Genomic DNA, 13540 nt, shown 5'->3' on the forward strand with positions numbered 1-13540 from the left:
TTCCGAGTAACAAGTGACAGGACAAGAGGAATTGGCCTCAAGGGGAGGTTTAGTTTGGATATTAGGAAAAATTCCTTCACCAAAAGGGTGGTCAAGCACTGGCACAGGCTGCCCAGGGCAGTGAGACAATCACCATTCCTGGAGATACTTAAATGATATAGATGGGACACATGGTTGAGTGGCAACTTTGGCAGTGCTTGATTTCTGCTAGTGACAGTTTGCTTAGATAGAAGATTCCATTTTTGACATCTTGGAGACATCTACCGTGGCCTCTGGTCACTCTCCAGCCTTTGATGTCTGCACAAGTGCTAAGAGCAGTGATTTTCCACATGCCCACTGTAGCCTATCTAATATTTTAATGCATAAATGCAAATAAAATATTAATAAAATAAATATAAATATTTAAATTAAAAAAGAGCTTAAGAACCTTGCACAGCTTTTCAGTGCCTGGTAGAGATGGATGTAGTCTGAGGGATCCCCATCTGGATCTGGGTGGCTGGAGAAGCCTTTACCCCAGGGGCAGTGGGCCCACAGCTATGGCTGGCAGGAGGGGAAGAATGAGGGCAGGCAGGGAATGTTGCTCAAGCCAGAGTAGGCTCCTCCCACGATGACAAAGGCCCCTGTGTGCCCCAAGTCTCAGGCAGTTTGCACCTACCTGCAAACTGATGTGTTTCAGTTCAGGATTTTGGTATTTAAAACAATACCTTCACCCAGGCATTCCTCACAAAAAGTTCAATGAGTTGTAAACAAGAAAAAATACACTATTTTCTGTAATGGCTTTTGGAACCAGGAACTAATGGGAAACTCTTTACTGGTATGCGCTGGGGATTGAAATACAGCTGTGCACGCAAAGACAGCATTGCTACAGCATGTGAGGAGCAGGTGAGGCAGGGCTGCTGCACCTCCAGGGACACCAGTGCTGGACAGCTCCTGATCCTAGGGGAGCTGGGATCCGTGGTAGAGGGAATCTTTACTGCGAAGTTAGAGGAAGGCTGGGGAAACTCGGTGAGGCAACATGATATGGTCTCCGGTATAGGAATGAATTTCTTCTGAAAAATACAGTATTTGCACAGGTGCTGCCTTAATCTCAGTCACCATGTGCAAGTAGGAAATTAATTCGGGTTTCGAAGCCTGTCTCAGTATATTTAACTCCTTCTGTAACTGAGCACTTGCTATTTCACCTTCTGAGGAAACGTAACCAGATGCGTAGCTGATTTTCTGAAACATGACAGAACTGAAAAAAATGCTGGGAACTGTCCTACTTTCTCCTAGCCACTGGATGTTTGCAGAGTTTTGTTTCAACAGTTTATTTTTTTAGTCTCCTTAAAAAGTGTGTGCACATACATACTTGGCAGAAAAATAAGTTATTAACTGTCTTGCATGTACTTCTGGTGTTTGAGAGAGGATATGAAGGAAAAGGACTGTGGTGAAATGTTCTGTTTTCCCCCATTGCACTTAGTAATTTTCCTCTGACTTTTCTGCTTGAGAAGACTGTTGGAAATTGCTGCTTCCCACCTTTCTGTCAGACTCTTAATTAGCAGGAGCACGCAGCCCGCACAGCTGGGGCTTTGATGCCTTGCTCACTATCGCTTCCCACTCAGATTTCTGTTCATTCAGAGTTGGTACTCAGCCCAAAGCCCTGGCTTCCCCTCCGAGACCCTCAGCATGCCTACAGGACTCCAGTTTAGTATTCACTGGAAGAGCTGCACTGATGCTTTCTCGCTAGACCTACAGGCTGCTGGTTTGAGCCATAAGGGAACAGGAGGAAGAATTACCCTGTGTGTTTATGTGGCTGTGCTCCAGTAAATATTTTGATGCATTTGCTGCCAGCTCTGGTCTGAGGGAATCTACCTAGCATTTAAATTTTGATGGGGAGCTGTTTTGAATAATAACAGTGCAGCCGGCTGTGAGTCAGTGCATGTGTGTTGACTGAAAAAAAAACCTCAAAGCTTAATGCTTGCTGAACGCTGAGCTGCAGTGCTTTGCTTTTTCCCTCCTCCTTCCTTCTTTTCTTTCTTCTCTTGACTTCCTCTCTTTTGCTTTGTTCTTGGGGGCATTTCACATAGATTTTATTCACTGTCAGTGGAAGGGTAGGGTAAGAATATTTAAAAAAAAAATCCCAGCCAAAATAAATCCTCCTCAAAAACTCACGAGTAGCTTTTGCAATGGGTGCTGTAATGGGTACGTTCTCTTCTCTACAAACAAAACAAAGAAGACCATCAAAAGGTAAGACCTCCTATTATGCTTTTTCTGTCCCTTTCGTATATTTGCTGTGGGAGAAATTTGTATTAGGAAGGGAGGAGAATATGAACATGTGCCACTTGCAAGGAACCTGGCAGTGTTTTTCTGAGCTGTAATTTGCAGAGGAGAGTGGGATGCAATGTGGTGGGAAAAACGTGTGGGCATGAGAAAATTGCTGTGGAGGAGCTTGGGGGTTGAAAAGCATCTGAAATACTGTAATCCTTCATGCAGGCATGTATGAGGAGGAGAAACTCAGTGGCTCCATATGCAGAGCACTTGCAGAAGAGACCTGTTTATTTCCAAATCCCATGCTTTATAAACCCTTTGAATAAGAAAATGTAGATACACAGCAAATTCTTCCCAATGCCTTGGGGTTTCTGTCTCAGGAAGTATTGTTAGAGTCAGTGTTGCATATTCAGTAATCCAACACCAAGTGTGCGGTACTAATGATGTGTGTTTTATAAAGATTATCGAGAGGGGAAAAAATTAGGATGTTTTTGTAAAGAAGGAGAGGAGCAGAAGCTCATAAAAAATGAGAGAGTAAGCAGCAATCCCAAGAATTTTAATCCTTAAATCCATAAATGTTGTCTGTAAATACTGATTTTTCAGGAGGTCTGGTTTTTGTAGTATTTGCTTGAGCTTTGCTCAGTTTTCTTCAGGGTTAATTCAAGAATTCTAGGGTGTTGCTGAGCAGAAAGTTGAAAGCACTGTCAGGGGCACATCTATACTGTACAGAATGAGTATTTTTTGGAAAACAAAAGGAAAGACTCTGTAACTTCAGCAAGTCTTTCTGCTATTTGTAAATATTCCCTGCCAGAACCTCTGCATTTAACAGTCTCTCAATATTCCTAGGATAGATCTCCTTTTCCACTGGATCTGTAGCTCAGTTATATATACTTTTGAACTGCAAGTTGGTATGTATTTTCTTTCAATTTAAATTAAAAACTAACTTAGGAAATATCAAACACCAAGTAATCACTCAAAACAGAAATGGACACAAGCTGTGCCGGGGATTTAATTGTGGTAAGTTCGTGAACAAGTGTAAAATTCTGCATTCCTGTTAACAGTAAGGTAATGCTTTACCTTAGAGTGTGTGTACATGGTTTACAGTTCACCTTCCTGTGTTATTATAATGCACCCATGATTGTACAGTTGTCTGGGACATGTATGGTATTACTTTTAATGAGGGATAGCTGTATTACTGTCTAAGCACTGAGTTACACCTGCAGCTGGGAGACTCGTGTTTAGGCACTGAAGTACATAAGACTGAGCAGGATGTACTGGGCATGATGGCTGCTGTGTCACTAAGGGGAGTCTTGTCCACCTGAAAGAAACCTGAGAGCTGAAGCTGATTTCCACTAAACGTAGATAATTTGTGGTTGAACATAACTTTTCTCTGTGACTTTGTTGTCTTGTGATTGGCTCAACTATCTAGTGGATGCAAGCCACTGCTTTTTGTTGGAGGTCACGAGCAGTAAAAATCCACCATCTGGTCACACATTTTTACCTTTACAATGGAATTCAATCTTCCTGATGCCTGCTGGCAGCGGTTATTCAGCTATATTTATCAATACTTGTGTTTCCAGAGTTATCTCCTCTTGACTCTGATGTGTTATCCACATGATGTTGCTGGTTAGTAGAGCACCCAGTTGGAAAAAGCTATTTGGAGGAAATTCCTTTGATTTTCTTGGCTATTTTCAAAGCCAGTAAAGAATTTTACACCTTTATAGGTTTACCTGTCAGAAAAGACCATTACAGAACAACGCTGCTGGTTTTGGCTGTCTTCAGCCAGTTGCAGATGTTTCTCTGGATTGATGCCCAAATGATCCCTCAGATATCCAAACAGGAGTGGCAGAGGCAGGTTTGCTGGTGTATTTTACACTGACTGTTAGCACTTCACCTTGCCGGCCACAAAACACTAATGTGTGCTGGGCTTGAATACAATCTGAAATTGTTATTTGTCTGTGAGCTAAATAGTTGGTAGAAGTCAATCACCGCTACGTGATGGAGTCCTTAGTATTGTCCACATGTTCTCTCAGCATCTCTTCCAGCCCTCAGTCATCCTGGTGGCCTCTGCTGGACCATATTCTAGCATATGCACGTCTGCCTTGTTCTGGTGAGCCCCAAACTGGCCCCAGCACTCTGGATGTGTTTGCCCAAGTGCTGAGCAGAGGGGAAGGATTACTTGTCCCACTGGTGGCTGCACAGCTGTTGGGGCTTCTCTGCCAGATGGCAGCTGGTCGGTGATGCCTGGGTGTTACTGCTCTATTGGATATTGCTATAGCTGTCTTTGATTGAGAAAAGTTTTTATTTTATTATTAGATTATCACATGTTATTATCTTATTTATTTTTTATTATATTTATCTATGTGCTTATTTGACTATTTCAGAACTTTATGAAGGAGTTAAATACTGCTGGTGAAACAAGAGCTTGGAGAAATACTTGTAACAATTGTATCCACACCTCTGCAAATGCTCTCTTGTCCTGGTAAATATGCGCTCTTCTGAGCCTTTTTTAGCTAAATAGCTCACACCTCCACCTGAAGCTCTGTATCTCTTGTGTAATAAAGTAAAATCAAAAAACAGGCATTGTTTCAGGAAAAGATAAAATAAACAGGTCATGCCTAAAGTGAGGAGTTCCAGAGATCAGTTAATACCAGTAAGCACATGGTGGGTCAGGGCAGAGTGGGCTCTAGTGGCCCGTGCTGAACTCTTCCCGCTTCAACATATGTCACTGCTCCTCTGCCTGTGCTGTTCCCCCTCATGTCCTGGTTGTGGGTGTGTCCAGAGTGCTGGCAGTGGGACTGGAGGCTGGTTTGGTTATTCCAGCTGTGAGCAGCAATGCTGGAGAGGTCATAGTGTAGCACTGTTCAAGAGTACAAGATTTAATTCCTCGTTCTAGTGAAAATGGGGAGCCTGAATCATTAAGGCAGGAGTGACACAGAAATTGTCTTCAAGTGGAGAGCAGTGGTCCATCAAGCGTGAGCTCTTGTCTCTGAGAGAGGACAGTGTTGTGGGTCTGTAGAGGAGGAGACCATTTGCTTGGCTCGAATGTGGAAACTTAATCCAATGTAATTGCATTTTGTCTTGGTGGGTTGGGACACCCTGTCCTGATGGATAAAGATGGATAAAGATTTCTGCTTCTTAGACTTGCAGTCCTATCAAGTAAAGCTGCAGAAGCTTTCCCTGTTTGCTGTAGTGTCCCTGGATGGTCTGTGAGATTTGTGCTGTTTGCTTTGGGAGTGGCTTGGGGCAGTTCCACCAATTATTTGTATATTTCATTAGAAATCGTTTCCTGTGATCTCCTTGACTGATGATGTTTTAACTTCATTCATTGTTGGGATTCTCATCTACCGTTTCCAGCATTCTTAGTTGGCCCACTAAAAGATAATACCTCTTTCCACCCTGTTCACTTTGCTTGTATCTCAGGCCAGCATTCCTGGGATGCTGGTGGAGCCTGGCTGAGGTCCTGGAGAGAAGCTGACAGTGAGCCAGCAGCAAAGGTGGCTAGTGGCCTCCTGGGCTGTTCTTGGCAGAGCACCTCCAGCAGATCAAGGGAAGTGATGCTCCTCCTCTGCACAGCATTGGTGAGACACAGTGGTGCTGGGCTCCCCTGTATGGGAGAGGTGAGGACTTACTGGCCTTAGTACACTGAAGAGTCATGAGGAATATTAGTCAATTGGAGCATCTGACATACAGGGAGAGACTGAGAGAGCTGTGATTGTTCACCCTGCAGCAGAGGAGGCTCAGGGAGGTCTTAATCATGTTGTATAAATGCCTGATGTGGAGAGCAGGGGTGTTGGAACCAGGCTCTTCTCTGGTGCCCAGGGGCAGGTGAAGGGGCAACAGGCACAAACTGAAATACAAGAAATTCCACCTTAATATAAGAAAAAGAAATTACTGTGAAAGTGACTGAACACTGGAATAGACCCCCCAGAGAGACTGTGGAGTCTTCAAGCTTGGACATACTCAGAACCCAACTGGATACAGTCATGAGCAACTTGTTGTAGTTAACCCTGCCTTGAGGAGGGAACTGGAGGTCTCTTCCAACCTTATCCATGCTCTGGCTCTGGGATTACTGTCACTTTAAAACCCCTAAAGATACAAGGATTTGGGTTACTAGGAACAGGAAGAGACATTCAGAGGTCAATATGAAGCAAATGCCAGCAAAACTGAGGAGTGCTTAGACAGATGTAGTAGTTAGTGCTTAGACAGATGATTGAGATGGACTTGAGAATTTCAAGCTGCTGGTATATCCTCCTGCAAACATAAGCAATAAAGCAATAAATGAGGAGAAAAAAACCCAGAAAAAACCACAGAACTGAAAGACAGAAGGCCAGCACAGCAGATAATACACACAGAAATGCACCTCTGGTTTCAACTAGATGCAGAAATAGAGATTTTTTTTGTGTGTTTTTACAGTCTGCATCCAATCATGACCAAATTTGTGGCTAGAATCAGCTATTTCCATATTCGTCATGGAAACGTTCCATTTAGCAGATTGCTAAAGCAGAAGACTTTCTTGTTTTGACTGCTCTCTGTACCTCTGGGTTCTTTTGTTTGTTCTTTCATTTGTTCTTTTGTTTGTTCTTTCTGTTCTCTAAGTCCACACAGCCCCTCCAGTGAAAGTGAAATATGACTTGACTGTTTTTCAATACCTGAATCTTGTTTGGGCTTAGAGCTACAGGCTGCAACTCTGACCCCCAGATCAGCAGCAAGCAGCACCACTTTCAGTTGATAATCCGACTCTGTTAAATGTGAGCAACCGTGTTTTGATCCAAGACCACCCAAACCTAAAGTAGCAAGAGGAGTCTGGTGCAGTTTAATTTTGCTAGAGCTAACAGCAAAAATTTTGCTTAAAATGTCAGTTGTGCCATTTTTATAGTGAGCAATTTCTAGGCTTTGTTTTGAAATGGCTTATTGTCCAAAATTATCAGATTTTGTGCCTGACCAGCTGTATTTTCAACTGTTTTACTTACTAGGAAACCAAGTCTGCTTGACTCGGCAATCTTCATAAGAACATCAGATTGCCCTGAGGTCCTATGGTTGCTGGGTCATGGCTGTGCCCTTTCACTTCCCTGTACTAGAACAACCTGCTTCTCTGCTCAAAAGGTGAAAAAATGGTTCAGTAGTGTTTTGACGAATGGGCCCTTGTCAACCTTAGCCATGGAATGGAGATGATAGATTTGGGCACAGAAGCTGCCCTGTGATGTACTCTGCCTGGTACACACTGTTGCAAAAGAAAAGCTTTGAAGTTGCCCTTCTCTTGCATCTGCTCCTCAAAGAAACTTGAAAGCCTGCCACTGCTGTGAACGAATGTGTGTGCCCTAAAGAGACTCAGGCTGTACAGCCCTGTGCCCTGATTATTTCCTTAGCAGAGTGAACATTAGTGCTCACTGTTTTCCCGACCATGTGGCTGACGCACCTGCAATGGGTGGCATGGACGTGAGGGAGTTGTTTGCCCCAGCTTTCCTGTGTCCTCCCAGCAAGAGCTCACCTGAGCGTGGGGTTAGAGGTGAGCAGGACTTATGGACTCATGACTGCTTCCATTCCCCACTCCTCCATCTTTCAACCAAAATTTCCTTAGCTCCCATGCGGTTGCTAGATCTAAATTTCTTCCTTTGCCTTCAATTGACTCCTGGCACTGAGGCAGAGGGATCTCAAATAGCGATTTTTAAGAGTGGATAGCAATGACAAAATTAAAATAAGCTGTGTGTATCCCTGATGGCTTCCCAGAGGCATATAGCTCCTGCCTGATATGCTGAAGTCAGGACCAGTTTGGAGGTTTGGAATAAAGTGAAATGGATAGAGGAAAGTACCCTGCATAGTGTTCTATGTTGCATTAGTATGTGTATATGCTGACTTCCTGCCTATAGGCAGGGGCACCGTGTGCCTCTGCTGCATGCAGCATGTCCACACAGAGCCATGAAACCCACTACAAAGAAAACAGGTGATTAGAGACTTCAGCTCTGCATGCTAGTGGGCTGCAGTGCTTTAAAGTTTCATTTTGTTTCACAATAATTTAAAAGGGTAAATCAGAAAATACTTTCCAACTTTAAAATTCTAGCCTTGGTAGTCTTCCAGCCTTTATCATCACCAGCTCTTCCAGTGTGCATTACTTCATATTTGATGGGTGGAATGGGCACTAGGAAGCACTGGGATTTTTTGCAGCTGAAAATATTTAACACTGTAGATGCAAAAAGCTTGGAACTCAACACTGTGCAGAAGTTCTGAGCAATTCCTAGCTTTACAGTTTTTAATGTCACCAAATATGTAAACAGGAGGCAGTAAGGGTTGTATAATTTTTTGGGGAAAAAAATCGGTAATAAAGCAGACCAAGGTAAACCATAACTACTCATTCTGATTTTAGTAAAACATGAGGGCAAAATAAAAATCTTTTATTTCTCCACTTACAAACCTACAGTCAAAAAGTTTATCTTGTTATTTAGTTATAATCTGTTAAAAACCCTGAAGATTTACAAATTTTTCAAATAGTATTTTTTTTTTAGCTGAAATGTTTCATTAATCAAAATAATTATTTATTACAATTATTCACCAAAACTTCCAAACCCTTTATTGGCTTGTGATTTCATCGTAGCTTTAGATGTGAATGCGTAAGTGTGACTGCTGAAGTACTTCATTGCAATGGGGGATGGACCTGGGTGATTATGTCAAGTGTTGTGTTTCTTATTCAAAATCATTACCCACAAAATGATGTGGTACAGAGATGCAGAAATTTTGGGTATCTGTTCAGGATCTCTTCATCATGTCACGGCTCACACCATGGCTATTTGTAAAGTAAGAACCTTCTGCATTTCTCTGAGAGGCATTTTCGAGCAGGTGCAGAGTCCTCTAGGCACCCCATGCAGAAGGGGACCCAATGGGATTGGGTACCAACTGGGAAATGCAGGAGCTGTATAGTAGCACAGCAGCATTTTAAACCAAAATATATTTATGGTTCCAAGGAAGGTATTTAATTTTTCTCCTTTTATTTAATCTGAGGTGCCAGAGGGAAGGGTAATAATTGTCATTATAAGATGGATTGTACTTAACAAACTAAAAATTATTAAAAGTGTAAACTTTATCCATATTTTCAAAATAAGTCAAAACTGAAGGCAGTTTTGCCCAGATGTCTCCAATCTGTGTTTGTGGCTGTCACTGCGGGTTGGTGTTTTGGTCTGGACTGAAAAGAGTACAGATAGCGGGCAGTTCGTTTCTACCTCATTTCTACTGGCGCTGCTTGGGGTAGGGAGGGTTTGGCCAGTTTGAACAAAGCACAGTAGACAAGAGCTGAAGTTCACAGGCAGGATGGTGGCTGGTGGGAGGCAGGAAGGACTGAGTCCAGCAGGCAGCTGTGGGGCAGCAGAGTTGCCGAACTGATGCCTGTAAGTAGGCTGAGGGAGGCTGGGCAGCTGGAGGTACCAGGATATTTTAAGGAAGATATGAACAGGGTAACAGAGCTGTCCTTTCCTGGCAGAGCTCTACTGCATCTGTTTGACTTTCCTCAATCCAAACATTACTTTCTTGACATATTCAACAAGCACAGCTCTTCACACACACACACCACTGTTTGCTTTTCTCTTGCTCCAGAAAAACTCTCCTCCTCCAAGCTCATTCTGTGGGCTGGTTGGGAAGTGCCCAAAATTTCTGTAGATGGCCACAGGTCATTTTATATTGTGGTTGAGGACAGCTAATGCAGAACACAGCTGTCAGTATACATGTTGTGCTGCTGGAGGCAGGTTTCTGGGAAACTGGGAGACCCTGGCATCGTTCTACTGAGGAGTTCTTAGTGGAACAGGAGAGTGTCACCTTGGAGGGGGGAGCTGAATTACAGCCTGCCAGAGATCAGTGCTGAAAATCAGTGGCATTTATTGCTCTGACAAAATAAATACTTCTGCCTGACAAATTTATATGCAAGAAAATATGGATGAAACAAACCATGTTCACAAGATTTACCTGGTTAGAGCATGGTTTCAGAAGCACAGCTCAAATGTTTTGACAGCAGTTCTAACTTTGCTGTCTGCAGCCAGGTACATTTTCCCAGGCTGCTGTTGCACTGTTGTAGTGAGCGATGCTACACATCAGTCCCATAGATTTTTTGATTATCAGCTGAAACCTCAGGCAAGGCCCCTGATTTAGCACATCAGACTGCATGAGCTGAGGCTTGTTTTCTGTGGGGTACACACAGCCCTGGGAAAGATAATGCTGTTAGCTCTCCAGCGGCAAAATATTGGGAGCCAGCAAACATCTGCGGGAAATGACAATTTCCCTTTGGGAAACTGTTCCATCCCATGCAGATGAGCCCTGTGATGGGGCTCAGCACCCCTTTACGTTCCCCATCCATAGTTCAAGGGACTTGTGTGTTGCCATCTGAACAGGGAGCAGTGCATGAAAATGAAACATGGGAAGCAGGAAACTTTTGTACCTGTGCAGAGAGGTTTGCTGTGTGCTAATCCTAACAACCAGCGTAATCGAATTGTACACTGGTTTACATGCTTCACTGGGAGAGTCCGACATGAGCTCAAACTGTGATATTGGCACTCCAGGAATTGAAGGCATGTCCTTGTGTGGATCTGAATCCCTGTAACATGGCGTTTGTTTTAACTAATATTTTAACATGTGAGCTGACAGAAGATCTGGTTTGCAGTCTTGTGCTGACAACTAGACACAGAGCTGCATTAGGGCATGAAGAAAATTCTGCCAAGGTGGTCATTTGTATGCAGTTCTGCAAGGGAAATCTGGTCCCACAAGATCCTATCCTGTTTGTATAGGCAGCAATTGGACCTGTATGCTGATCAGGTTTTGTGCTGGGACAGAAAGTCAACCAGAGACTGGTCTTTCAGGAAAGTGCCTTTCATTTCCAGGGCTTTAAAACATCAAAAGGGGCTATTTACATTAGCAATTTGGCATCCTCTACTTGGCAGGAGCTGAGCACATTACATTGAGCTACTGCCCTATCAGTTCTAATCACCTCTCTGATCAAGCACTGGGCTGCACGTGGCTCACTGCAGCCCTCCAGGAAAATATACTGTCAAAAAAAGGGAATATTCTAATCAGGCATTTTCCGGGTGATGCCCTCAGCTACAGCACTTTACATGACCACATTTGCATTCTTTTTTAGCTGATGCTGCCTCTTCTTTTTCCTCTGTCCTTACTGTTGATGGAGGTGAAGTACTTGCAGTTCAAAAGTTCACGTGGCTCAGGAGATGAATGTGCTATATGCACTTTCCTCGGGCACTGGTTGCTGCGACTGCTCAGCAGTGTCCAGGAGAGAGCACAGCAATGTGCCATTCGGAATGTGACCACAGCCCGGCTCACGGTCAGGTGAATATTGTGTGGGGTAAATGTGGGGCTATATCTGTTACAGTAAAGGCTTTCTCATGTTGTGTGTACTACTGGTTTATGAAAACTACAAAGTCAATTGTTGTTAAACTAGAAGTTTGGTTCAAACCTGAAACTTTTCTTTACCCCTGCAGAGTTTGTGAGATGTTTTGGAAACTGTGAAAATGCTTTGACTTGGAATGAATTTTGTCATGGCTCTTTGCACTGTTTGTTTTTAATAAAACCATGTCCCTTTATGAGTTGTTGTCCTGGAAATCCTTGAGGTGGTAAGAGTTCTTCACCTCCATCTGGATCGAAACCAGGCCAACAGTTGTTAGAAGCTGCTGGGGTGTGCTGCAGCCGAGGCCAAGCTCATGGTGCTGGCAGAGCTGCGAAACACAAGCACAGCTTTGGTTCTACCCTTTAGTAGGCATCTGGCCTTTCTGAGGGACGCACTCCTGCTTGGAGACCGGTGCCCTAAAATGCTCAGGATAGTTTAGGGTCAGACACCGTATTTTGAGTTAATATACCTGAATTCTGTGTGTAAAAATAGTTTAAAATAGATGAACAAATACAAGTAAATGCAAGAGGCATGTACATATTGGTAATGTTTCCCAGCTGCAAGAATGTTTGAAATCCTACTGAATTCCTGAATAAACAGAAGCGAGGGAGCACACCTTGGGTCCTCTCCCTGCTTCTCTGAAGAGGAGCTTTCCTGTAGAACCCTGCACAAATTGTGCTTGTTTACTTAATGTGTATGTTTCTGTTCTGTTAGCCATGAAGGCAGAGCAATCTGTTTAAAGAGCTTCATTTCCCAGTAAATTAAACTGCTGAGGCAGGATGAGGAGGAGACAATGATGTGGGAGATCTGATTTCGCCTGTGCTTCCCCTGTGACCTGGTGCAAGTGCCAGGTCTGTATCTCCACAGCTCTTGCTGCTCTGTATTTGCCAGTCTGTGGGTCGGGGATGTGATCCTGCCAAACCGCAGAGCATTGGTGCCCCTGGGCATTCTCACCGGCTTGCTGTCCTTGTTCGTGCAATAGCTGCTAGAGATGTAGAGTTTTGCCTAAGTTAATTGCTTGTCACTTGCCTGCTTGTTGTGATTTAGTTTTATTGTATTTTGTAAGCATTATGAGATAGCTCCCAACCATGTGGAATTTAGGAGAGTGGGAGGGCAAAGCTAAGACATTGTTATTCATGTTCTGAGTGCTGCTTTGCAGTGTCAGACAGCACAGAGACCATGCTGCTGAGCACCATGCTGCAGGGGTATTTTGAGATCAGTAATGGTTGTGGACATTGGTCACAGGGCTCCAGTAAGAACATTTGTGATCATCAACCAAAGGGAATGTTTGAGTGTGTCCCTTGCCTGGTGAAGGATTGGGCAGAAAAAGCTGGGAACCTGCAGAGCCAGGGTGGGTTGTGTGTGCATGGAAATCAACATCACCTTCCTGAGGGGTCTGTGTGGTGTTTACCATAAGATATTGTACAGAGTGAAAAGCACTCAGCAGTAACTGGTTAAATCTTTGTTTTTTAAATTCTGTGTGCACTTCTGAATGTGTCCTTATTCTCATGCAGAGGAAGGTACCCTTAGTCAGGTTGAAGTTACCTCAAACTATGTGACATTTGCTAAGGGCAAATTAATGTATATTTTCTATTTTCCTCCTGTTTCCCTGATTTTGAATATGATCTTTCAGTAAATAACATTTTGGATTTTAACCCATTCACTGCTGTGAAAGGTTGTGTGAAGGAACCTGCAGCTCACAGAGATGAAGGTGCTAGTGTTTGTGCTGAACAGCACAATATGACAGCAGAATATGACTTAAATTCTAACAAAGTTAACATTAGGGTGGTTTCTAGGCCTGATTCCCAGAGAACAATGCATTTGTTAACTGAATGTTTCTTATGCTAGTAAGAGAGCCTCAAACTGATTTATGTTCCATGGTTCACAGAAAGGTGGAGATGCTGCCAAAATTGTCTC

The 13540-nt window shown here is 43.4% G+C and overlaps 1 protein-coding gene across 5 annotated transcripts in view; it reads left to right on the plus strand.

Annotated features, from left to right (window-relative positions):
• Positions 1-13540, plus strand: part of KCNIP1 (potassium voltage-gated channel interacting protein 1) — a 498864-nt gene that overhangs the window by 191557 nt on the left and 293767 nt on the right. The window contains exon 1 of one of the 5 annotated variants that reach the window (XM_032702747.1): positions 1593-1906. The exons of 3 other annotated variants lie outside the window; for them this stretch is intronic. Coding sequence is in view for 1 of the 2 variants with exons in the window: in XM_032702740.1 (XP_032558631.1) it covers positions 2166-2226 (61 nt within the window). In the remaining variant the exon portion in view is untranslated. Of the gene's footprint in view, positions 1-1592; positions 1907-1930; positions 2227-13540 lie in introns of those variants that run through there. One more of the 5 variants, XM_032702740.1, reaches the window with a different exon arrangement.

The sequence above is a fragment of the Chiroxiphia lanceolata genome, chromosome 15 (genome assembly GCF_009829145.1).
Source record: "Chiroxiphia lanceolata isolate bChiLan1 chromosome 15, bChiLan1.pri, whole genome shotgun sequence".
Classification (NCBI taxonomy): Eukaryota; Metazoa; Chordata; class Aves; order Passeriformes; family Pipridae; genus Chiroxiphia; species Chiroxiphia lanceolata.